This window comes from Pelodiscus sinensis, chromosome 19 (assembly GCF_049634645.1).
Source record: "Pelodiscus sinensis isolate JC-2024 chromosome 19, ASM4963464v1, whole genome shotgun sequence".
Taxonomy (NCBI): Eukaryota; Metazoa; Chordata; order Testudines; family Trionychidae; genus Pelodiscus; species Pelodiscus sinensis.
In genome coordinates, this window is record NC_134729.1 from 2162216 (window position 1) to 2187979 (window position 25764).

Below are 25764 nucleotides of genomic sequence, written 5' to 3' on the forward strand. Positions count from 1 at the left end.
GTAGCTATTCTGTACGTGCTAGGTCCTTTCAATAACAGTCAACGCAGAAACCAAGTAATCCTAGAGCGGATACGAACGACCAGACTGGGTCAGACCAACGGTCCGTCCTGTCTGCCAACAGTGGCCAATGGCAGGGGCCTCGGAGGGAGTGAACAGAACAGGGAATCACTAACACATCAGGTGGGTTAGTGCTACAACATGTGGAAATCTCCATAGAAATCTCTTCTAAAGCATACTTGAAATGGTTCTTACATGCTCATTTGGCCTCTGGTTTTGTGCCATCCCTCCGTTGCTCAGGTCCAGCGGATTCAGAGTAAGAAACCTGTTGGATTTATGCTCCCTGTCCAGCTTCCTTGGGGGTTGTGGGCATGTATCTTTCCTCTCCATGTGTTCATCGGCTGCCCGCAAGGCAGGAACAGTCAGCGGAGACTATCGGATCACATGTCTGAGGAATGGGAAATCCAGCTGGTATCTTAAAGCATCGATAACTTAAAATCTGTGCAGGATTTCTGTCTTGGCAAGTGTATAGCAAGCATTCAGCCCTCCCGTGGTTCTGCCATGACACCTTGGTATGAGCTTCAGTCTAGTTCTCCCTCTCCGGCCAAGAACAGGTGGGACGTGGATGATCCAAATGGTCTCTAGTAGAAGATCCTGTGGGCAGCAGCGGTTACTGGAGTCCCAGCACCAAGTTCTCATTAGCATTTTCTACTGCCTCTTGTGTTGGCTTATCGTTTACCGCACACTCTGCATTCTAACACGAGGGGTTTGCCGCTCTGCCGCTTTTCAAATGCAAGAGGTTACCAGTGCTGGTAGCACCAGTATAAAGGGGATCTCAGAGAGCCAACTGCTAGGAACTTGGCCTGTTATCTCCTTTCCCAGAAAGCATTGGGCACCCCTGCGGCAGTGCATGCTGTGGAGCGACGGGGTCTGCTATGCTAACGCCTGTAGACGCTGTGGTGTAAGATGGGGGCTATGGCAGTGAAGGCGCTAGAGACGCTCCGCACTGGTGGATTGCTGACGGTCTCTCTCCCGCACTTCCTGTTTCTCTCCAGGTACCCGCTGAGCTTCTGCCCTAGCCCTGGGGCTGGTGTTGGAGTTCTTGCGGCTGCCCCCCTCTCCTGGTTGATGCTCTTCGGCTCTCCATGCGAGCCAGAGCCAAATGGATGCAATTGCCAGCGGCAGCCTCAAGAGAAAGTTTGACGATGTGGACGTGGGCTCGCCCGTCTCCAATTCAGACGATGAGATCTCCAACAGCGACAGCGCCGACAGCTGCGACAGCCTCAACCCCCCGAGCACCATGGGCTTCATACGTGAGTGGCTCTGGGTGGGTGGGGGGGGGGGGCTCTGTGGCATTTCGTCTGACCTGACGGGTGGACCCAGCATCTGGCTCCTTTCGTGTAACAGTGTTGTGTCTCGAGCGTGAAACAAGTGGCGATCGCGCCCAGGGGGTAGCTGGTGTCCAGGCTTTGTAGGCTGAAAGCCTAGAGGGTTCGCGCTGGTCTCTGCCCTTCCAACTTCTCTGGCTTGGTTCCGTCGGGCGACCTTGCCTGACGTTGTACCGCGTGGATGCTAACGCACGAGAGGGTGACAGGCATGGATTGCGTGACAAACTCCCTCCAATCAAGAGCGCAGTTGAGGTGCAAACTAACTCTCTTCCCTGAGCCTCTCTGGGGATACCTTAGCATTTAGCATGGAAGCTGAGAGAGTCCAGTTTCCTCCACGCCGCCCAAGCACAGGCCGCTCCCCATAGAGTGGCTGAATTCAGGCATGTGTAACACTCACCTGACCCGGCTCAGTGCTCCAGAGGAAAGCGCCAGTGCTAGAAGTTTCATACTGGAGGTGGGGAAGGATGAGAGGCAGTAGAAACTCGTAATTCCCCTCCCACCCAAAATTTCCCAGCCCTATAAAGAAATCACTATCAACGAGGCTTATTTTTAATCAACTAACTTAAAAATAAATATATATAAAAACATGAAAATCACTTGCCCTGTATTATTAAAAAGATACGATTTGTAAAGAAAAACTTAGGAAGGATTTTTCTGTTCCCCCTGTTAATGTTTGGGGGAAAGACTTCCTGGAGGAGCCCAAGAACCAAAACTTCAAACCTATTTAGGCTCAGCCCCCCTGCCATCTTCCCCCTCTCTGCACATGCTTTTCAGTTTCAGCCTTGATGTTCCTAGTGGTAAACCCCTTGCAGTATCAGTAAACCGGAGGGGGTGTGCCATCCAAAAATCCCCGGGGATCTGACTATAGGCAAGTAAATAAACTGATACATACGAGTAAGAGGGCAAGAGCGTTTCTGGTGAAAGGAATTGTGGGGCTTGCCAGGAATCTTCAAATGGAAATGTGATTTCTTCCCTGAACACCGTCCCTCTAATCTCGGGGTAGTCAAAAGGGCCTCCATGGGCTGCATCCGGCCTGCCAAGTGCGTTGATCCGGCCCATGGAGGCCTTGCTGCTTTCCCCACCCCCAGGCCAATCAGGACTTGGGGGTGTTTGAGGTACTCTCCTCCCACCTTGTGAGGGGTCAGCATTAAAGTCAGCCGCAAGCTGTTGCTCAGCTGGTGGTTGACTCTAAGCGCAGCGCTCCCTTGCAGGGCGGGGGCAGGGAGCAGGAGATTTCATGCGCTTCCCCTCCCCAGGACCTGAACGTATTGACCTGGGAGCAGCAGGGGGGGAGCACGCAAAGTCTCCTCCCACAGCCAGGGGCACAGGTACCTACAGGGAACTGCCAGCTGTTCAGAACAGCTGGCAGTTCTCTCTGGGGGTGGAGCAAAGATTTTGCATGTTCCCCCACCCTCAGGCCAATCAGGGTCTGTGGCATGGAAGTGTCCTGGCCCCGCCCTTTCCACCTGAGGCCCCGCCCCTTCGAGGGTGCCCCAGAGCCACTTCAAAAATTTCTGAAGTCAAAAATTATTGGGCAGCCCTGTTCTAATCCTAACAGATACTTACAGTCAGAGAGAACATCAGTATCTCTAGGACTGGCCTCCCTTCCCCTATTCCCCAAATCAGGCCCTCTGAATGCGACTCTTGCAAAGCAGTTCCACCCATGTATTCCTCCACAGTGAGATCCAGGGCATGGCGTGGTTCACACGCACACCCTGCTCATCCCTCTCCCTCCATCGCTCCCAGTGCTGGGCCGGTTGTACCTGAGCGCCCCATCAGCTCTTTCTGGGACCGCGCATCAGCAACGCAGAGCACACCCACCGGGGATGCGCTTCCGCCGCGGCAGGGGAGAGCTGCGGGCAGGCGCCGGGCCCGTCCGGAATCTGCGCTCGCCCTGTGTCTAACGCGCCGCGCTCTTGCCCCTCAGCCACGTCCATCTTGAAGCGGCAGAAGCAGCTGCGCAGGAAGAATGTGCGTTTCGACCAGGTGACCGTGTACTACTTCGCCCGGCGCCAGGGCTTCACTAGCGTGCCCAGCCAAGGGGGCAGCTCCCTGGGCATGGCCCAGCGCCACAACTCCGTCCGCAGGTACACGCTGTGCGAGTTCGCCCAAGAGCAGGAGGTGAATCATCGGGAGATCCTCCGAGAGCACCTCAAGGAGGAGAAACTCCACGCCAAGAAGATGAAGGTATCGCTGACGAGGGTGAGGGAAACGGGGAAAGGGGCATAAGAGCTCGGCCTCGTCCGGCCCATAGCGGCTGCTTCAAGGGACCCTGCAGTTGGGCTGGCGTGAGATAAGCGTCCCCAAAGGGAGTGTCTTCGTACCCCCTCGAGGGCCTGCCTTAAATCCGCGTTTCTCAAACCTGTTGGCCACGGCCCTCCCTGCTCAATGCAGACCTTTCCACGGCCCGCCCGCCAGCCACCCGTGCAGGAGAGTGGGGGGCAGGGTCTGGGCGGGGGGGAGGGGAGGATGCAGGAGTGGGTTGGGGGGAGGGAGGGTACAGGAGCAAGGTGGAGTGGAGGGGGATGTGTGAGGGGAGTAGAAGTTAGGGATCTGATGGGGATAGGGAGAGCTTACCTTGTTTTGTGGACCCTACCACTTCTAGGTACCATCCCCCTCCCCCACTGCTCCTATTGGCCAGGATTCCAGCCAATGGGAGCAGCAAGGAAAGCCTCCAGGTGAGAGGTTTCCTGTGCTGTGGTTCCCCCAGCTGGGGGGGGCGGGGGGAGAACAGCAGCACACGGAGTCGCTTCCTACCCCCCGCAAGCCAGATCTGGCCTGTGAGGCTCAGGGCTTTCCCCCTCGTGCAATGGGAAGCTGGCGCTGGTGCTTCAGACTTGCAGGGGGAGGAAGGCAGGCATGGGCCCAGAGTTCCAGTGCGCGCTTCCCGCTGCCGGGGGTCCCAGCCCGCAGCCCCACCTGCAAGACGGTTGTGTGTGTTCTCACAGCTCTGGCTACTGCTCTCGCCGTGCCGTGCCAGGCTTTTTAATCCTGTTTGAGCTCTTGGGCCAATGGCATCTGGAGCTCCACCAGCTGCACGTGTTTCTACCTCGCTTGAACTGTGCTCTCTTCTGCCGTGGCTGAACGTCTCTTGTTCTGAGCAGGGGCGGCTAGAAAGGCCTGGCTGCCCCTCTCTATGCCTTGCCCGATCCCGTCACTACTGGCATGGGGAAGGCGATGGCCATTGCCAGTTGCCCTGCTGAGGGGGGAATGGATCTGACACACCGATTTCTGGAGGGATTGGGACCCAAACTGGGGAGCCAGATGCAGGGACAGATGACTGAGCTTTCTAAGGGCCCCCACAGCCCGCAGGTCATTTTTGACTCCAGTCCCTGCTTTTCTCTGCTGTGGGTATTGACCGTAGTGACTAAGTCCGTGACGGGACATGGCCTGCGGTTCTGCGGCGGTGGAGCTGCGGCCCGGCACGCTAAGAGACAAGATTGTGCCCAGCACGAGGTTTCCTACCGACTTGTCCAATTTCCATCCATCTCCCAGAGCTGAGGCATGAGGAAGACCCAGTCATCCAGCCTTTGGTGCTCGCCTCAAGCGAGGCCTCGTCTCCTGCTGGACCGTGCAGCTGCAGGGTGGGTTAGGCAGGCCAAACAGGAACAGGGGGGGGGGGTCTGCAAAGCGCCTACAGTCAGGAGCAGGAAGCCGGCGGATGTACAGCCGCAAGACTGAATCGGGCCCTTGTCCCTGGCCTGTCCCAGGAAAAAGACTCTGACCGCAGAGGCCTGGCATGGGCTACCGGGGGAGGGTTCAGCACTTCCCCAGTGGCACGTTGGGCTGTAGAATTGTCACTGTTGCGGGGAACCTCCTGGATTGCAGGGAGTGAAGGTGGAATCGCTCTGACCTCCGTGGCTCCTGAACCGAGCGGTGTGAAGCGGGCGTTATTGCATCATGTCTCTCAGGAATTTTCCTTCTGCCTCCACGAACCTGTGGCGTGTCTGATGAAAGCAGCAGCCACTAGAGTATTCCAGCAGCAGCGTCTCCATCACGCCTGCCTTAGGAGCCCCGATTCTCCGCATTTAAAATAGAAGCGGAGAAGAAAACTACCCCAGCTGTAGGAACGGCTCCGGTCTCCGCTTCCGAAGGGCTGGGAATCAGAGGGGCTGGCACTCGGCTCTGGGTTCCTGTTGGCCCTGTCAGGGAGCCTCCTTCCCTTCTGTGATGGAAGAGGATTGGGGGCAGAGGGTTCAGGGTTTGTTCAGCTGCACTATGGGCCAGGCCGGGTGAGTAGGTGGAGGGAGGAGGCCCGCGTCAGCCGAGGAGCCTTACCCATAAGCCGGCTGCACTGCGGAAGCCTGGCAAATAGCTAGGATTCTGGGGGGGCTGGGTCTTGGCACCTTTGCTGCTTTTCAGCCCCCCCCAAGCTGGGAGCGACATGACTTTTCTGTTCTCGGACGCACGGTGCCGCGGATGCTGCATCCAGCCCACGATGCTGCTGCTCCTGCTCCTCTCCTGAGGGCCAGATATTCTGGAACACAGCGGCCTCCTTTCGTCTCCCCGCTCGCTGAGGGTGGGGATGGGCAGCTCCTCTCTGTGCCTTGCACACAAACTCCTTCCCAAGCACGGTGCCGGTGGGCCAGCACTCTGCAGCTAACACAAGTAGGGCTGAAAGCTGGCCAGCCCTAGCAAGCGGCTGGGGGGGCGGCCGTGGGGAATCCATTTGGGCGGCAGCTTCTTTGTTGGAGCTAATTGATCGCCCAGATCCCCCTGCGATGCCAGGGTCAAGCAGAGGGCTTCGTGCTCCCGTTCCCCTGAGGGAAGTGGCACCTTGGGGTGGGGGAGAGGTGCAGGCCCACTGGTGTGTGAGGCCTCTGCACAGGTGAGTGGGGGCAGGAGGTGAGTGGGCCAGATGTGGCTGTATGAGAACAAACTGGAACGATTTCTTGGTGTCTGCTGCTGCCATTGGCAGTCCCAAGGGGGGAGGCCCCAACTGAGTCTCCCCTTTCCGAGCAGATGGCTCCTCCAAAGGCGAGAGGTTGGGTGTGTCTCCAGGCCTTGTGCCAAGGACTCACTCTGCCCATGTCTCCCCAGCTGACGAAGAACGGCACGGTGGAGTCGGAGGAGGCAGACGGCCTGACCCTGGAGGACGTGTCCGATGACGACATCGACGTGGAGAACGTGGAAGTGGACGACTATTTCTTTCTGCAGCCTCTTCCCACCAAGCGGCGCCGAGCCCTGCTCCGGGCCTCTGGGGTTCACCGCATCGACGCTGAGGAGAAACAGGAGCTGCGCGCCATCCGCCTGTCCCGAGAGGAGTGCGGCTGCGACTGCCGCCTGTACTGCGATCCCGAAGCCTGCGCCTGCAGCCAAGCGGGGATTAAATGCCAGGTCAGCTGGGGCAGCAGTCGGGGGTGCCAGGGGCTGGCCTGAACTGTGCTGGAGGGGGTCGGCACCTCTCCGGGCTTGAGGCCGTGGGTTCCGTCTCTGTGCCTGGGCTGAGCTTGCAGGGCTGCGTGCGGGAGGGTGGGAGCGGCCCTTCAGAGAAGACCTGCCTCCGTCTGGTTCCGCGGCGCTGCTGTACAGGGCAGCTGGGAAACGGAGGCATCCCAGGCTGAGACGGCTCTTAGGTCTCCCACTCGGGTCTATGCCGAGGGCCTCCCTGCCCTGGAAAGGGCTCTGGGGACGTGGGAGGAATCACGCGCCAAATCCCTACCCTGGGATTGCCGGTTAGCGGAGCTGTTGACCCTCCCCTTCCGTCGGCTTCATCGGTGCACGTTCCACCCCGTGCGGGGCTGGCGCTGGGGACTCTGCCGGCTCTGCTCCCCCGCTGGCTGACTTGGAGCTCACCAGTGGTTTTCCCTGGATAGGGGGCGGCAGTTGAGACGAAGGGCCGGAAAGGGAGAAGTGTCTGGCAGGGAAAACGGGGCGGCGGGGGCTGCCCTTGGGGGCTGGTTAATGGCTTGTTGTTGTGTGTGGCAGAGGCGCCCCGGGCCTGTTTCCTGTCACTGAGGTCTGAGCCCCAGGGCGTTGTGCTCTGTCGCCCTGGCGCGACCCGCTGCCGCCTCACTGCCCTGCCCTCCGCTCCCCTCCCCTCCAGGTGGATCGCATGTCCTTCCCGTGCGGCTGCTCCAGGGACGGCTGCGGGAACATGGCTGGGCGCATCGAATTTAACCCCATCCGGGTGCGGACTCACTATCTCCACACCATCATGAAGCTTGAGCTGGAGAACAAGCGGCAGGTGAGCCGGCCCCAAGCCCTGGAGGACGAGTCGCTGCACAGCTCCGGCAGCGACTGGCTGGGGACGCCGCCCTCGGAGACACAAGACTTCCAGGAGTTCATGGCGGAGAACGAGACGGCCGTCATGCACCTGCAGACGGCGGAGGAGCTGGAGAGGCTGAAGGCTGAGGAAGACTCCAGCGGCTCCAACATCGAGAGCTTAGGCGTGTGCATCCTCGAGGAGCCTTTGGCCGTGCCCGAGGGGCTGTGCCCAGGCCTGCCCACGCCTATCCTCATTCAAGCCCAGCTCCCTCCCGGCTCATCTGTCCTGTGCTTCACGGACAGCCCTGAGCAGGCAACCTCAGCTGGGGGCGACCAGTCCTACTTGAACAATGGGCCGGTGGTCTACTACCAGGTGGACCAAAGGTCCGTGCTGGGGGTGAAGGGCGAGAGCAGCACGGAGGAGCCGGAGACGCCCTCTCCTTACACCACCGAGAAGGATCTGAGCGTCTTCTCCGTCCCCGTGGCCTCGCTGATGCCTTGCAGCCGAGCTGCGGGCCCGAGCAAGACGGAGACTGGGACAGTAACCTCCTTGTCTGAGGAGTCCTCCCCGCCCCACGAGAGCTGCAGGGCAGCCGCGGCTCCGCCCTTCCGCACAAACGCTCCGGCGCCTGGACCGGAGCAGGTCCCAGAGAGAGTGTGTGAGCTGCCTCCCCCCGAGGAGCGCTCCCTGGGGCCCGCCCTGGCCGTGTGACCCGGCCCTGGCCCCTCGGATGTCTATTTATTGACTGCTATTTTATGGAGTGACAGTAGCTGCTGAGAATTATTTAATGGGTGTGGGGGGAGCCAGGCTGCTTTGTACAGATGATTTAAAAGGAAACCAATGAAACCAAGCGCTTGTGGCAGTCCCTGGAGAGGCTCCCTCTTCGGAGGGGCGGGTGTTACTGCTAAGGCTGGAGGTGCTGCTCCGTGTGCCAGAGGAGGGGGGAGGCTCAGCTGAGCCCCCTCCATTCGTGCCCCCCTACCCCCACAGGGACCATACTATGTGAGTCTGTGTCTGTGTCCTATAAGCAATAGTGCGAAGCTCCCCTTCAAGCACTGGACTTGGCCTGCGGGGGGCGCCTTTCTGTGGCTGCTTCCCCCCCCCCTCCCGAAAGTGTTTGTGTGACAGAGTCTCCATCCTACGTCTCACTCCGGGCGCAACCGAATAATCCTGTCGTCTGCTTTGATGTGGCCCTGTCTGGACGCGGCTCTCCACTCCCTCCCCGCCAGCGGCCCACGGACCCTAGAGAGCTCGGCCAGATCAGCCCCCCTTGGGGCCTGGCTCCTCTTTCGGCATGCCGCCATTTTAGAAACCAGCGCCCGGCTTTGCGTTTCCTGCTTGTCTGTAGCTTTATCTTGCCCCCCAGCACTGCACCACCTGCCTGGGGGGCTCAGTGGAACCCCTTTTTTCACTTGTTTTTTTTTTTAATGTGCTGAATGTTTACTGGGCCATACAGTGACCCATCGCCTGTGACTGACACTATAGCCCCCGTGCTGGGCTGTGGGCTCCCTTCCCCGGCAAACCCTTCTTGGACGTGGGCTGCTCCGGTGCAATCCACCTGCTGTGTGGAAGTACGAAGGTCGGCTGCTGAAGATGTAACCTGCCGGGGAGGGGGATGCCTCCTGTTTGCTAATCCTGTCAATGGTTTGTTTGAATTGCACAGGAAGGGGAGGGGGACGACCAAGCTGCCTGCCACCCAGGCACCTAAGAGCGCTCCTCTGTCCCTGCTCTGTCTAGCCCGGGGGCCAGAGGTTTGCATGCAATGAAATTGCAGCCTTGGGTGCCTGGACAGAAAACGGCCCTTTGCCTGCTAGGGCTGCCTGTGACTGCAGCAGAGGTGGCAAAGGTGCAATATGTGAGTGGCAGGGAGGCACAATCAGCATTCGGATAAGCTCCAGCACTTCCCCGGACGCCGGGCGAAAGGCAAAACCTTCTCAAAATGACTCCAATTCCTTCCTGACGGCCTGTCAGCCCTGCCTGCTGGGCAGGCCACGAGAGCACTTTCCTCCCTAGCCTCACAGGCACTTTCCTTCTGTGGCCGAAAGCTGGCCCAGAACCCCTTGAGCCCAAGGAGGACCCAGCCCAGACCCAGCTGTTCGTCGCTGCACTGAGCTTTCTGAAGGGCCAGGCCCCTGCACAACCGCAGCACTGAACTGCTAAGAGCAGCAATGCTTCCCCCTTCTCTTTCAGCCTCCGGAGCCTGCCTGGCCACCGCGACCGGCTCGTCCATTTCACTCCCCTCCGTTCCTTGAGCTTCCCTCCCCTAGTGAGTAGCTCCAGCGCTTGTTTGTGTTGGAAGAACACTCCGTGGTCCGTGGAGGGCGGCCCACGCTCACGCCTTGCTTGATCTCTGGGCCGAAGAGAGCTGAGCCCACTCATCTTGTTTTGGGGATTAGCATTTAACATCCACTGGCCGGCAGCCTTCTTCCTGGCACAGTGAGCTATGAGAAGTGAATGTGTTCAGCAAAGTAGCCTTTCCTCACGAGTGTAGAGTATGAACTGCCTCTCGCATCAGCGGCCAGGTGCCCTTGGAGATCGAGCGCCCCCCGTCGCCTGCGCGCTGTGCCTGCGGCTGCAAGTGCCAGGACTGAGACGTGGACGAGAACAGCTCGTGCTGGTGCAGGGTTAGATGGGCCGAGGGGGCTAATGAAATCACTACATTCTCTATTTCCAAGTTTTACACTTTGGTCCAAAAAGGTGGGTGTCGTAGAATAGACGGGTATGTCCGGCCCACCCCCAGGGCAGCTGTCTCATCAAAAATGGGCCCTTCACCTGGATGCTGAATCTTACACTTGATGCAGCCACAGCTGGGCAGCATCTGTATACAAGCCAAACGTCCGCCCCCCAGTTTTGTTGCCTTAATGCTACAGCCAATCCCCTTTCTCTGGGACAGCAAGAGGCATATGGGCTTCAAAAGCCACTCTTGCAGTATGACAGCAGCGGAGCTTCTTGCTCTACTAAGCGCTTTGGCCGCACGACCCAGCAGAATGTGCATTGGCAGTTGGAATTAACCATTCACACTTTTTCCTGGCAGATCCTTTGAAGCCTTTAGCAGGGAGAATTCCCCCTCCAGCGTCCCAGGATGGTGCTGCCAGTGCGTAAGGAAGAGGCTAGTTGAACCCACAGGTAAAGGCAAACACTTTGGAACCAACCATGGAATCCTCGGCCCTGGTGGGAGGAGGACGCCTTCCCCTTTGCAATTAGCTGACCCAACTGTGTGTGGTGATCAGGTGTTAATTGTGGATTGGCCCTTTGCCAGACTGATGCTCTGTGCCCATTAGGGCTTCGGGCTCATGCTCTGCTCCTGGGAGAACCAGAGCAGCTGTCCTCTGTGAGGGAAAGAAAGCAAGGGGCTCTGGCTGGTCACGTTCCATAAGCAAAATCTTGGATACTGAAGTACCCTTCTTGATTTGTATCCAAGCTCCAGAAACCGCTGCAACTGGCTGGGGCCTCTGGTGATGGGCAGAAATCCACAGGGTGACCCGAGGTGGGCGTCTTTAAATGAGATCACACAGTGAATGAACCCTAACACAGCAGTTAGGACGGGGGCTCTTACAAAGCCGAGAACTAACGGGATTTATTCCGTCTTTGCAAAGAGCACTGTGTGGTGGATGGTGCAAGGAGGGGTGCACTTTGGCCTTTTTCCTCCCCCCTCACTTTGACACTGATGCTGGTACCACACAGTCTCCTAAAACAACACGTCAGTTAGCCATGTGGTGAGCCCTGCCGCCCCGCAGTGAGCTATGCCCCAGCTGAGACATTTTGGTTCTAGCCCTGCTCTCCTTCCTATTTAAATAGTGACTTCGCTACTTCTAACTTCTGGTCTCTTCACACACTGTATGCAGGTGGAATTTTCAATGTGAATCCAAAGCTTGTCCGGTCCTCTGCCTCGGGGTTTTTTTTTTGGGGGGGGGGGGGGGCCTTTTCAGTTCTTTTCATTGTGATAATGCTGTATTTAAAGAGAATATTTAAGTGTAAAAATAAAGAAATGCTCAAACTTGCATCATGTGACGTGTGTTCTCATCTCCAAGTGGATGAAAGCAAGGTTTAAGATAGTGCCTGGGGGGAGATTACCTCTGAGCAGGGACTGTTTGACCCTAATTGGAGCAGATGTGCTCGGGTGGAAATGCGAGCGCTCACTTCTCTTGGTAAGTCGCCCTGCCACGCCTCCAGGAACCGCACGCAGCGTGGTCAGTCTGTTTGCTGAAGACCTGCTAAGTTTATTTCCAGCTAAACAGGCTGTTTACTCCAACTGCAGAGTAACCTCTTCTGGTTGATTAATGGGACATAGTCTATGAAAATTAGGCTAGCGGGGCTTTTTGATGCTAGGGATTAGTCCCCCTAGAAGTAGCCTGCGGCTTTACAATCTGAGAGCAGGGCTCCAGTCTCCACCCTCTTAAGAGTTGCCCAGTGCTGGGAGACTAACTGGACGCTTCCACAGGTTCTCGTTTTAAAAATGCACCAGAGCCCTTCCATGAGCTGTTGTCTTTAATGGAATATTTACGTAACGGTACCACAGACTGAAGACCAACGTTTCATGCATTTTACTGCCATAAATAACTTAAGACATTAAAGTAACTTTTTAAACATCTTAAACTCAACTTGCAGCCTCTGTCGTGAGGTGAAGCGCACAGGGATGGAACTCCTGTGGCCCGAATTCTGGCGCCCAAATGCTCTCCCGCGGCAGGAAGTTTGGGTCTAAAAACCAACTGGGCAGGAATGAAGCTGAGACTCTCCCCTCAACAAGCCAGTGCTGGGTAGCACTTATTTCCATGGCAACAGGCTCTAGGCCAGTGGTTCCAGAGAGGGACACCAAGGGGCATGTATACGAATTGGTCTGCGCCTCAGGCTAACTTAGAGGGGCCAAGTCTAACAGGTGCCAGTCTCTTCCCAGAGAGGAAAGGCCAGAGTTCGAGCATTAACGGGGCACTGCTGGGAACTCAAAAGGCAACAAGCCACACACACAGATGCTCAACATTAAGACGTCTCACTGGCCAAAGGGACACGGTAATGTACTGAGTCCCAGGCAGCGAGGGCGTTCCGCCCACAGCGCCGCCTCGTCAAATTCATGTTATTCCTAAAACAACATAGTGAATAAAGTCATAACAGCTTAACGGGAAAAACACCAAAGAGCATGGCCCCAGACCGGGGTCTCCAAGTGCTGGAGCAACAAGGAACTAGCTAGACAATGCCCACGGCTGGACGTTACCAGTGGTAGCCTCCAGGGGGAACCCTGCCAATCCAGAGGAGACGCGCTCTCAGCTGGACAGGATTACATTTAAAGTGCCATAGTTTAAGAGGCTATCGCCAAGCTAAGCCTCCTGGCTGTGTCCCAACACAGCTGCTCCCTTCTGGAAAGTGACAGGGAACAGCAGGGACCAGAACTGCGAGTCACTTCCACCCCCAGCAGGGGTCAGCGTGACGCAAACCCCATGGAATCGAAATCGTGTCGAGGAGCCAAAGCAGGTTGTTGCTCTTGGGAAGCGGGTGGCTCAAGTAACGATGCTTGCAGGGCTGAGGAAGGGTTTTACTCTCGGCTGCTGCCCTGGATAGCGCTGGGGCAGCAGAGGAGGAGTTCCTTGCTACATTCCAGCCCCCTCCTGCACAGCAAACAAAACAACCCTGCTGCCACCAGCAGCGCTACAAACAGGTTGACAGTTGAAGCGGGTGCTTGCCTGCCACGCGGCCGTCACTCCTTAGCCCCCAGGTAGTTGGTGGACAGCAAGACCATGCTGTGCGCCAAGAGCGAGACCTCTGAATCTGAAACACAAAGTCATGTTCATTGGACACCTCCAGAGCCAGCTCTCTGAAGTGCCCGGCTTGCTACTGCTGGCAGGCACCTCGGTCCTAGTAGAAGGCATTTCCAGAGGTGGAAGGAATCAGCCATTTTATCCTTGGTTTACAGTAAAGGCTCCCAGGATGGCTGGCCAACGGACAGTGGTGGGACGCAGAAGTTAGCAGGCCCCTGTGGCAGCTGCTCTGTCCCCCGCTAGCCACAGCGGCATACAGATGGTCTAGAGAGAGGGTTCTTGGACCTCCAGCTCTGCATTGTGCACCTGTGATGTTAGGAACCCTATTTGCCCCTTGGTGGTAGGACATTCGTCCCCCACAAACAATGCAGCAGCTGGACGCTCAGCCTCGTGTTTCGCCAGCACTGTCTGCACAAGGCCAACGCCCTAGCACCAAAGCCCCTACGAGGAAGGGATAACGCCTCCACACTAGAATGGCCCAAGGTGGGGGGGAGCAGGTTCTGCAGCCAGGACCCAGCCCACACACCCAGGACCCGTTTGAACCCCTGCTTCGTGCTAGCCGGCAGAGGAAACAGCGGCTGCGTCTACACTGGCATGATTTTCCGGAAATGCTTTTAATGGAAAAGTTTTCCGTTAAAAGCATTTTTGGAACAGAGCGTCTAGATTGGCACCGATGCTTTTCCGCAAAAGCACTTTTTGTGGAAAAGCGTCTGTGGCCAATCTAGACGCGCTTTTCCGCAAAAAAGCCCCGATCGCCATTTTCACGATCAGGGCTTTTTTGCGGAAAACAAATCTGACCTGTCTACACTGGCCCCTTTGCCCAAAAGGGACTTTTGCCTGAACGGGAGCAGCATAGTATTTCCGCAAGAAGCTCTGATTTCTTACAGTAGGAAGTCAGTGCTTTTGCGGAAATTCAAGCGGCCAGTGTAGACAGCTGGCAAGTTTTTCCGGAAAAGCGGCTGATTTTCCGGAAAAACTGGCCAGTCTAGACACAGCCAGCATGTTTGCCAAAGCAAGAGTTGCCTCTGGCTGCAATACACCCTGCACTGAGAGAACTACAGGCCCCACCCCAGCATCTAGGCCAGAGGTAGACGCCGGGCCCCTGCTGTAGGACCAGCTGACAGCACCCGTTACGCTTTTCTGTACCAGTCTGAGCGACTCTCCAGCCAGAGGGCAGCCAGCCTGCCTAGCCCCTTCCCTTAGGGCAGCTGGGATTCAACAGAACGCAGGGTCCTAAACCCTTTGCCCCATTCCTAGAAGCTTTAAAACTCCAGTGCTGCTTCCCCAAAACCTGACAGCTTGTGAGGGAGAAGATGGCAGCAGGTAACTGGGCCTGGCAAGCTCCCACCTGCCAGGTGAGATCTCGTGGGCTGAGAGTCTCTCGTGCCTCATGGGCCAGAGCATGCGTCTATAGCCAGCAGGCATGTGTCAGAACTTACTTTTAAGTAAAGCTTCTGGCGCTGCCCAGGTCATGCCCGGGGGAGGGGGAGTTCAGCCTTGCTTTTGGAAGCTAAGGCAGAGCCCAGCTCCTCTCGAGCTAGTTGAGAGGTTAGAATTATACCACGTGGACTGAACCCATTAACGGGGGAGGCCCGGTTCCCCCGGGATACAGCAAGCGTTGAAACATGCCGCATTTAGACTGCGGTGCTCTTGGGTGCGTGCTGCCTGGCCACTCGGGCTTTCTAGTGCTCATCGCAGCCAAATAACCCCAGAAGCTGCAGCTACGGCGCTGGCCCGGCCCAGGGGGAGCTGTCGATTTTTCTCCTCATGCTGAGAAAGTTGTGGGAAAGTTTCTCTTCTCCGGGTCCCTGCCCTCGGGAGTGTGAGCCACCGCGGAGGGTGCTGCTGTGTGATCTCTCTCCCCTCCGTTAAAACCCAGCATGACCTGGGTGTTCTCGAGCCAAAGGGTTTCAGTGGGGATGGGGCGGCGGGGGGTTGTCTCAGGCCATCAGACCAAACCCCTCACAGCTCAACACCCACCCAGACCCTCGAGCTAGGGTCAAGGTCTCTCCTAAGCGTGAACAATTCAGCTGCTCCACCTCCAAACAGAGCGGCTGAAATGTGAACCTGTGGCTGCAGGGACCCCAGGAATTTCAGAGCTGAGGTCTGGCCCCCTCCCGGGCCGGCAGTCAGCAAGCCCTTCGGCTCCACAGATCGGGGCGTAACTGCAGGCGCGGTCAGAGGCCGGCCCGACGGGATTCTCCCTGCGCACGAGCGCCCCGTTTACAGCCCGGAGACGGCCGCCTGGCTGAGCGTCCCCCTCTCACCTTTCAGCTCACAGGACAGCTGCAGCCATTGCTTCAGCCACTTCTGGCACTCCGAGGGGCTGAGGTGGGTGGAGTTCAGGCCACGGACGTAACAAGCCTGACGGGCAGAGGAGACAAAAGGAAGCGTCACAGCAGGTGTGTGCAGACAGGAGCTTGTTTCGGGGCAGCGCTGAGCACAAGGGGCTGCAGTCCAGACTGAGGCAACAGGGAAGTGCAGCCCAGGAAAGAAGGGATAAAAATGGCTTTAAACCACGGGCTGCCCTGGGCCCCAGTCAAAGTTAGAGCAGCCCCACAGCCTAGACTTGCCAGCCTGTTCCAGCTGCTCTCCTGCCACCCCTAGCGTGACCGTATGCTGGAGACTGAGGAGCCGTCATGTCATCCAGCCCTGCTCTGGCCCTCCCCTCGTGGCTGCTTCCCCCTCCCTGTGCTGCTCTAACACTCTAGATTCACACGAGATGGCGGGGGAGACGCTTCCCGCCGTAGGACACGCGTATAACCCCGGCCCTCGGCTCCAACCCGCCCTCTGCCCAGGCAGGCTTATTTGTGGGGCCCAGGCGTAGCATAGCTATCCTCCCCTCCCCCCCACATGCACCTTCAGCCAGTTCTTGGCTCACAGGGCAGCTCTGGAGCTGAGCAATTGAAACTGACTCACTTTCCCCTCTTCTCCTGCACTAGCTAAGCAGCAGAGCAAACTGGTCCTGGCTCTGGGATCTGGATTGCAGCGGTAGCTTCTGTCAGGAGCACGGGATCAGGGCCTAAGTTATCCGCAGGGTTCTGAGCCTCAACAATATGTATTTGGTGTATGCAGAACAGGAGAAACAGTGACTGGTTCCCAGCATGTCCTCCCGCCTCCCCCCAAGAAACTGGCCTGCAAGGCTCTGAGCTCAGGCACGAGCGAAACCCAACGGTATCAGTCCTCCCCAGCAGCATTCTGGGAGCCTCCTGTTTTTCTAAGCTAGCCAGCGCAGGGCGTGGACTCGCTCACCATTTTCACCTCCTCCTCAGACAGGTCACTCACTCCCAGCTTCAGCAAGGCTCGGTCCAGGTGCTGCAGCTCCACCAGATGGCTCTGCAGCCGGTATCTCAAGAAGAGGCTCGGCAGGTGGGGCGTCAGGAACAGGACGCGGCTCAAGGCTTTCTGAGGCGGGACGGGGGAAAAAGTGGGAAGTCGCGAGGCAGCTGGGATAGCGGGCAACACAGAGCTACAAGAGCCAAGGCAGCCCTGGGCTCCGATCTCGGCTGAGCTATGGGCGATGAGCCTCCTTGCAGGCTCAGGACAGGAGAGGAGGTTGTTCTCAGCTAAGAGCATCTCCCTTGCCCAAACCTCTCAGCCGTGCTGAGGTCGCCTTCAAGCGGTGGGCAGAAGGGAGCGTCAAACAGAAGCCCTGCACAGCGAGATGCTGCGTGGCCTTCGGAGTGCCCCACGCTGCCTTCGTCCTCAGCACGGGGCCAGCTCCTTCACCACTAGCCCGGGCAGCCTCCGCGGGGAGGCACTTACCACTTGGCAAATGCGCAGCCGTTGCAGGCTCAGGGGATGTCCCGAAAACAAGCTTCTCACAGCCAGGAGTTTCGCCACCTCGGGATGGGAGCCGCCCTGCACCTTGGAGAGCCAGATTGGGGTGTTCTGATTAGAGACCTTGATACGCATGGGCAAATGATTCATCAGACCTCATCTACTGCCGTCTCCGCAGGACCCCTGCAAATCCCTCCTGGCCCAAAAGGCAGGTCACTGACCTAGTTCTCTTGGGATGCCAAGCATGGCCAGCCCACAAATGCCCCTCTTCTTGGACAGTGCTTTGGAGCAGCAAGTCTGGGTGACCCCTCCCACCCCCTGACATTCTCTCACCAGACCAATGCAACCGGGACCCTTTTTTTGCTTCTCACTTGTAAGGCATCTTCCACCTCCCCAACTGGGCTCCCGAGTGCTGGTAACACAAAGGCAGCCTTTCTACTGCGTAAGGACCTTTGAAATTCATCTCTCCTTCCTTAGGGCTGAATAGATCCAGGTGGTTTCCTTTTGGTGGGGTTGGAACAGCGAAAATCCAGAGGGATTTGTCTGCCCAGGGACAGCAAGTGAAGCCAAGGAAGTTTGGAAGGCAAGAAACTAAGGCTAGCTGTCCTTAAAAAGGATTTGAGACCAAGGATGGCCCAGGAACATAGCCCCAATCCCCGTCACCATCACAGACGGAGTCCTAGGCCCACTGGCTGTGAAATCAATTCTAGCAAACTTGATATTTCAGATGTAAAAAAATCCCTCCAAAACGATGGGCCAAATCCCGGGGTGGGGGGTGGTTTGTATCGAGTACAGTGGAGCGCACAATCTGATCCCAGGTCCTGTCAAGGCTAACTCAGCAGCCGGTGAGGCGATCAGCGAATGATGCGAAGCAGTTGCCGTTACGGTGTTCTACAGCAGCCGACCCCTAGGGTCCAGGAAGCCCTGCGGCACATACCTTGATGCAGAGCTCTTGCATCTGGTTTCGGAGCTTCTGGTCGGCTAGAAAGCGAGTCACCTGCTCCAAGCTGTCCATTATGTCTGGGTACACCTCTCTGCGCATACCGTGATAAATGTTCAGGAACTCAGACTGCTGCTTCGGCGTCCAGAAATGACGTATCAACAGTTGCCTTGGGAACAAGTACCTTGGAAAGCAAAGGGCAGCCAGAGGTGACACATGGCGCTTCACCGGCAGGGACACGGCAGATGCACATGGTCCAACAGGCTCACGCTCGGCAGTCGCAGGCCAAGCAACAGTGCCCTGCCTGTCAGACAGGAGCCGTGCCGGGACCTGGCCCTGTGGCTACTGCTTTGCCTGTGCTGTGGCCAACGAGGGCTTGATTCCCAGCTCCTCCTGTCCAGATCTGGGAGTTCCACAGAAGTGCATGCTTGGCCCCTCGCACTAGCAAAAGCTTGCCCCTCTGGCCAGTTAAAGAGCAGCGGGATGAGCGCCACCTGGTCCCATCTGACTTCGGCTGTGCCCCAGGGCCTTGCATGCAGGTGTAAACCTCTCCAGGGCTCCTATGATGCAGGGACCTCGCTGAACGCAAGTCCTTTGTTTATCTAATATCTTATGGACACGATCGGTCACTTGGCTGCACTGTGGCATCGACCCACAGAGCACCATGTAGTCTAGCCAGCAAGGAATTAGCAAGGTTAGATAGCAGGAGAGGCATTCAAGGCAGTTGGGGAGGGGGAGTAGCTGGGGAAAAAATGTCAGCTGGTCTAGACACATGTGAAGAGGCCCTACAGCCAAGGGTCTGCCGGACGGCGTGTAAAGACGTGCTCACATGCTGTAGCGATGAGCATCACATAAATGCCAATAAATATAAAGTCTCCACTGCTCCTAGGGTTAGAAGGAAGGAACTAATGACTACTGGAGAGAACTAGAATGCAGCAGAAATCTCTTCAGACAAAAATCAATGCTGCCCCAGAACATGCACTAATGTAGTGAGTGCAATGTCCCAGGAGGGCCAAGGCACTGGATTTTTACAGAGGTTAGTACAGAAATGGGAACTCTAATCTGTACAGAAGGGAGAAATCTGTTCTGGTAGAAAACAGATTCCGTCTAGCTCATACTGTCTGGGTGATGAGTTGTCTGCAGATGAACAAGTTAATGAGGTTTTCCTCTTGTGTTTCCTCGGTTTAGACAAACAACTGAAGAACTACATCAGGAAAAAAAAAATCAGGCTCAAACATTTTCCATGAATATCAATGTAGCTTTAACTACTGCAAAAATAGTTTTCAGAGGAACAAAGACAGCTGCTCTGTAATACAGCCTCTCATCAGACAGCCAGGAACAGTACATGTGTCAGCTGAGACACAAGAGAAGAAAGGAGCCCCAAGAAAAAGAGCAGTTCTGCTCACTAATCGCTCCCGTTACTTTCTCAGCCTCTGCATGGTCACTGTTCAGGGCCAGGACTCGGCGACAGGCTGGTCCCCAATGGTTTAAAGGTTCCGTACAGGACGTACTCACATCAGCACAAAGACCAAGTAGTTGGCGAAAGGTGGAATGGAGAGAAGCCCAATAGGAATGGCCTTGATCAGATCCCTGCGAAACTGAGCAAAAGTTAAAACAACACGGTTATGCACAGAACGCCAGCTACAGCAATGTTAAACAGACCCGATCGGAGATGGGCCAGCACCATTCGAACCCTGCTCTTCACAAGAAATGCTCTTAAGTGGCAGCAACGTTATAGGCTAAAATAGCCAAGTCAGAGTGATGGCTTTTCAATCGGGGTGTTTTAAAGTCTGTATCTCGGCAATGGGCAACCTAGGCTAGCGAGCGGAGCCGCACGATTGTCATACCCAACGTGGTCTCCCAGGATTGGGGCAGTTTTACTAACTTGCGTACCTAGAATTTGCAGGGTGTGCTAACTGAACCGTAGCAGTGCTGTGATTGGATGCACTGGGAGTGCGCGCGCTCACAGCCAAGGTTACGTACAATCAGCACACACCTCACTTCACGTGCCCTTGTTTTACGTGCGTTTCACATGCGTAATAGCGGTAGGAAAAGAAACATTGCTGATTGAAACAAAGGAATCTGGCAACTTGCATGTGGGCAACGGTAAACAAAACGCATCATGGTCACACACAGAACTCCAATAGGCCGCAGATTGCTCAGCGCTGGTGAGCCTTGATTCCTCCCTTCACAGAAAGAAGAGAGACGCGACTCAATGGCAACAGTGGAGCCACCGTTCAGGCCTGGAATCCCAGGGGCATGAAAGTCGCTAGCACAAGCGTGCCAGTTGCGTGGGAGAATGTAGTAAAACGTTTGGTCAGTTCTGAGAAATGCAGTGTAACGTGTATAAACCCGAGCACGAAACAGGAGCCTGAAAGGTGAACCCCACCTGTCTTAGTCTTTCCATCTCTCTGTAGGGAAGCTGATGAAAATCGATCTTTTGAAGAGACATGTTTAACTTTATTCTTCTTATTTCTTTTGCTTCTGAAAACAGTGTCCGAAATCCTGTACAGAATGCAGGTGTTACTTTCAGGCCTGCAGTTGTGCTCTACTTCAGAGGTCCATGGACAATGCCCTTCAGAAGCCTTCACATCTTTATTTCATTTGGCTAGTGAATGGCCCGGTGACGTACAGCACAAGTGGATACATCGTACATTGTCTGATATAACTTTGTGTGGAGAACAGCTTCTAACATAGAGGCTGAGAGTGGAACGAGAACTGAGGCTGGAAAATGTAGATTAACCCAAGCCATCAAAATGTCAGCAGCTCTTCCAATGTTTGCAGCCATCTACAGAATGAGAGACCAGTTTGCCTGACTGATCCAAAACCTTTAGTAGCACCTTCTCAGGTTGTATGACAAAATTTGGCAGTGTATGGGGGGTGGGGGGAGAGGTAGTGTACACGATTACTTATTTCCTCTACACATAGAATTCTGACTTCAAATCAAACCAAAGTGCCAGAGCACATCAAACCGAAGGTCTATCCACTCTGGACTGTTCCCGTGTCAGCTGATGGCAGAGGAAGGTATAAAACTCACAGAATGGACACTTGTGCATTAAGAATTTATGCATCAGAGAAGTTTCTGCCTCTGTACTAGAACATGAGGGCTAACCTCCCTTACGGGCAAGATTTATTAAACGTGTCTAAGAATCTGTCTCTTTGTTCTGTTGAAAAAGCCCCTCTACACATTCACCCTAGAACAGTGGGCATTAGTTTTCTATATGAACAGTGAATTCTTTTTTTCTGAATCTTACAAAGCTCTTGGCTTGGGTCAGTTAACAGCAATGACTTACACAAGTTCATTGTGCATTTTATGAAGCATTTGTTTTCAAAAGAATTAAAAGTATTGATTTTAAATCCATTGCTTTTCAGGTACAGAGGATGAGCCCTTGGTCTTGTAGTGAGACTAAATAACCCTATCTTTTATCCATTTTATGTCAGTTTTTATCTGTCTGCTCTCTACATAATGGGAGCCTTTTTGCTCTTCCCCATATGGAATTGTCATGAGTAGCCAATCACCAAACCTTTCTATTCCTGCTTTATTCTTTTAACAACAGGGTGACTAAAATGACCTTTTTTCAGGGAAGGGTGTCTCCCTATCCCCCTCTTGCTTGGATATACAAGAAACCTTTAAATCTCACAGTTAATATCGAGTCCCAGGAAGCTGGTCCAGCCTATACAAATAGCATTATAGATAAGCCCCCAGAAGGAGGCTATTTGTGATCATCTTCTATAACAGCAGCCATAGGATTTCCTTGAATTAACTCATTTGAACTAGAGCATGTCTTTCAGAAAATATCCAATCTTGATTTAAAACTTGTCAGTAATGAAAAAATCTACCACAACCTCTGTAAATTTTTAACAGTGAAAGTAACAAACAATGTGCTTTATTACCCATTTAAATTTTTTTTTGCTTCAACTTCTAATTAGAGTAACTCAGCTACTTCTCTGAAGAGTGAAACTAGTTTGTCTATTTTTTTTGTCCAAGCTGAATGAAATGTACAAAAAGCCAAGATCCATCACAAGTGATAAGAAAATGTTATGTTGAAGGCTCAGCCTTTCAAATGCTTAAGGAACTTGGCTTTGGGGGAAAAAAAAGACACCCTAAAAGGATTATTCATAAAAGACAGAAAAATATAAAATGATTTTTAGTCATACAGTGTCCTTTAGCTAACAAAAAAATAGGCTAAAATCAGTCAACCTTTTCTATAACCAGTAAAAGAAACTATTTCCCCCATCAAAACCTACCTTTCATAAAAGTTGAATACAATAAGTAGAAGCGGGGGAAGGTCCTTTCCAAAAAGCTCTCGTATTTCCCATTGGCATATTTGAATTGTGACATGACAGCAGCGAGGAGAGCTTTGGGGTTTGTCTTTGAAGAGAGGCAGCATGCTGGGTGCCTGCAACAAAAAGTAACTTGCAGAAAAATCTTAAAGGAACCAAGTGATCTTTCTCTACCCTGAAGCTGTAAAGAGAAAAGTACATGTCCTCTAGCAAAGCCCTGTGGGGATGTAGGCTTGAGCTGAAGTCATCTGATGTAAAGCCTCAGTAACGGTGCCAAAAAAGCAACAACCACCCCCCAGTCTCACAGTGAGGAAAACAGGACAAAACACTATAGGGATTGCATTTTTGATGGGCACCGGTAACAAAGAATCTGTGGGCCAAATTCTGTTCTCAGGTGAACCTGTGCGCCACCGCCTTCAGAGTCACTCTTGTTGCATTTGTGCAACTGAGGACAGAATTTAGCCCCATAATTGCATCTTAGCTCACAATTCTGCTATGAGTCCAACTCTTCTAGAGCAGTCTTGGCCTCTGCAGGGCCAACCGAAATAAGCAGATGCTTCTGATTTACACCAGTGTGAGCGAGAGACTGGTTCGGTCCATTGTGAGTGGAATGGAAACCAAATAGTCTCCTAAAGAAATCGTTACAAGAGAGTCACATGAAGCGTCAGTAGCTTCTAAGTGTGTTGGCTGAGGTGCCCCTCTCCACCAAGTAGGCCTGAGCTACGTGATGCCAGCTAATGAGCACCCAGCAGCAGCAGGGAGATGCAGCCAAGCAAGAAGCAGTCACCCCCGAAACCATCTGGAAAAAAGCCTGCAATCCAAAGATTCAGACGGTATCAGCTGCCAAACCCTCCCCTAGCACCACAACCCAATCCCAAGGTAGTAAACCCGCACGGCTGATGTGAAAAGGCAGGAGCCAGTGAGCACAACTCAACTGGCAACAAGGGTCCTCTAGGAAATGGGGAGCCAACTACCACAGCCAGCCTGGCACGGTGGGCGCAGGTGGACGAAGGCAGCAGGTACAGCTGAGCTGACAACGTGGGGCTGTCCGCATGGAGGGAAAGGGCCAGTGGGCACGGCTGTCATAGAGGGACTGGGTCCAGAGGGGGAAGGGCTGATGGGAATGGCTGGCACCAGGGCAGAGACAGACAGCATGGCTATCGGGGGCAGGCTGGGGGCAGAGAGAACTGCCAATGGGCATAGCTGGCACTGGGGGAGGGCCGAGGGGCACTGGGGGAGGCTCAGGGCTGGCACGGGGGGCAATGCAGAGGGGGGAGGGGCAGGGTTGGCACTGGGAGGTGCAGAGGGGGGAGGGTCGAGGGGCACTGGGGGGTGCAGAGGGGGAGGGGCAGGGCGGGCACTGGGCGGGTTCGGGGGGGAGGGGCAGGGCTGGCACTGGGGGGATGCAGAGGGGGAGGGGCAGGGCTGGCACTGGGCGGGTTCGGGGGGGAGGGGCAGGGCTGGCACTGGGGGGATGCAGAGGGGGAGGGGCAGGGCGGGCACTGGGCGGGTTCGGGGGGGAGGGGCAGGGCTGGCACTGGGGGGATGCAGAGGGGGAGGGGCAGGGCGGGCACTGGGCGGGTGCAGAGGGGGAGGGGCAGGGCGGGCACTGGGAGGCGGGGTGCAGAGGGGGGAGGGCCCGTTGGCGGCACAGCTAAGCCGTCACCATGGAGACAGCCAGGAGACGGGGGGAGGGGTCAACGGCCACAACAGGTAGCGAGGGGCGGGGCCAACGGACACTCCCCCTGCCCGCGGGACGCTGAGGGGGGAGGGGCCAACGGCCCGTGGGGGGGGGGGGTTCCGGCCCCGCCGAACGCACCTCAGCGCCCTCCAGGCGGGGCCCGGCTCGGGGCGGCGCAGGCCGGTGGCGGGGACGGGCCCGAGGCCCAGGAGCCCCCCGGGCAGACCCCCCCGGCAACAGCCCAGTCTGGACAGCGCCATCTTGGCAACAGCGCAAAGGTCATCCCTAAGGGCCAAAGGGCAAAGGTTACCGCGCGGCGGGGCAGGCCCGAGAGCTGATTGGCTGGAATCTCCTACAAGGCGGGGCCGCCCCGCCCATCGGCTTCCACGTGACTATAGGCGGGCGTGCCGCCAGAACACGTGACTATAGGCGGAAGTGAGGGATAGGGAGCCTTCTCCACCCCCCTCCCCCACCCACACAGAGGGGGAGGGAGCTGGAGGAAAGCGGAAGCTGGGGCTGAGCCACCCTCCCTGCTGCAGGCCCCCTCCCCAGCCGGGGGGTAGGGGTGGCAGCCATGTGCCCCAGCAGGGGAGGGGCAAATAGCCAGGCCAGGCCTCACCCCCTCTTATTAGGCAAGTCACCCCCTACAGGGATGGGGGAGGTACATTGGCCCTTATCCCCTCCCAAGGCAGAGGAAGCATGAGCCAGGCCCCCTCTAGTGCATGTGGCTCCTGCTACAGCAAATCCTGCCCCCACTGGCCATGTCTACACTCACAGGCTGTGTCTAGACTGGCAAGCTTTTCCGCAAAAGTGGGTGCTTTTGCGGAAAAACTTGCCAGCTGTCTACACTGGCCACTTGATTTTGCGCAAAAGCACTGACTTTCTACTGTCTGAAATCAGCGCTTCTTGCGCCAATGCTAGGCTGCTCCCGTTTGGGCAAAACCCCTTTTCCGGAAATCCTTTTGCGCAAAAGGGCCAGTGTAGACAGCTGAAAACTGTTGTGCGCAAAAAAGCCCCGATGGCGAAAATGGCGATCGGGGCTTTCTTGCACAAAACCGCGTCGAGATTAGCACGGACGCTTTTTCGCAAAAAGTACTTTTGCAGAAAAGCGTCCGTGCCAAGCTAGACACTCTTTTCCGCAAATGCTTTTAACAGAAAAACTTTTCCGTTAAAAGCATTTGCGGAAAATCATGCCAGTCTAGACGTAGCTGCGGCTTCTTGCTCCAGAAATATGCAAATGAGGCTAAGTGTGGAATATCGCTGAGCCTCATTTGCATACCTAATGAGCTGCCATTTTTGCAGAAGAGGCTCTTGCGCCAGAAGGAGCTGTCTGCACTGCCCCTTCTCGTGCAAGAAAACCCTCTTGGGCAGGAGCCGCTCTTCCTGAAAATAATCGGCGTAGCAGCATTGCACAAGAGGGTTTTACTTGCACAAGAAGGGGCTGTGTAGTCATAGCCACTGAGTGCCGTGCCCATCGCTTTGCTTCGCGGCCCCCTGGGGAAGAACCAGTATCTGCCTAACGGGCAGTGAGAGCCTCATGCCTGTGCAAGGATTGGGAGGCTCTGGGCCCTCCTGTATCCCGCTTGCCACCCCGCATCGCCAGCCATGCAGCTTTACTGACTTGCCAACTTCCGTCAATCTAGGCACTGCTGCTCCAGGAGAAACTCTCCTTCCATCATTACAGGAAACATCCATGTGACGGCATTACAGTGGCATATGTGCCGCACTGACACTGT

The 25764-nt window shown here is 55.6% G+C and overlaps 2 protein-coding genes across 10 annotated transcripts in view; one reads left to right on the plus strand and one right to left on the minus strand.

The window, feature by feature from the left end:
* The window catches only part of CSRNP2 (cysteine and serine rich nuclear protein 2), a 32512-nt gene extending 20994 nt beyond the window's left edge, over positions 1 to 11518 (plus strand). For 3 of the 7 annotated variants that reach the window (XM_075901687.1, XM_075901690.1, XM_075901691.1), the window contains 4 exons: positions 1053 to 1310; positions 3313 to 3587; positions 6426 to 6722; positions 7432 to 11517. In XM_075901687.1, the coding sequence (XP_075757802.1) occupies positions 1160 to 1310; positions 3313 to 3587; positions 6426 to 6722; positions 7432 to 8304 (1596 nt within the window). In that variant the 5' untranslated portion in view covers positions 1053 to 1159 and the 3' untranslated portion in view covers positions 8305 to 11517. Of the gene's footprint in view, positions 1 to 22; positions 181 to 1052; positions 1311 to 3312; positions 3588 to 6425; positions 6723 to 7431 lie in introns of all 7 variants that reach the window. The other 4 variants (XM_075901688.1, XM_075901689.1, XR_012896610.1 and 1 more) reach the window with 3 other exon arrangements.
* Positions 11519 to 12063: 545 nt separating this feature from the next.
* On the minus strand, positions 12064 to 24325 carry LETMD1 (LETM1 domain containing 1). 3 transcript variants are annotated; one of them, XM_075901699.1, is made up of 9 exons: positions 24167 to 24325; positions 22312 to 22463; positions 20453 to 20568; positions 19579 to 19661; positions 18061 to 18247; positions 17109 to 17210; positions 16596 to 16748; positions 15611 to 15707; positions 12064 to 13353 (listed from the first exon to the last, which is right to left on the minus strand). In XM_075901699.1, exons 1-9 carry the CDS (start codon positions 24286 to 24288, stop codon positions 13283 to 13285), a joined length of 1083 nt encoding a protein of 360 aa, XP_075757814.1. In that variant the 5' UTR covers positions 24289 to 24325; the 3' UTR covers positions 12064 to 13282. The 3 variants fall into 3 exon arrangements, with proteins under 3 accessions (XP_075757814.1, XP_025043960.1, XP_025043961.1); XM_025188175.2 differs by lacking the exon at positions 24167 to 24325 and adding an exon at positions 23322 to 23588; XM_025188176.2 differs by lacking the exon at positions 24167 to 24325 and adding an exon at positions 23283 to 23585.
* Between the last annotated feature and the right edge of the window lie 1439 nt (positions 24326 to 25764).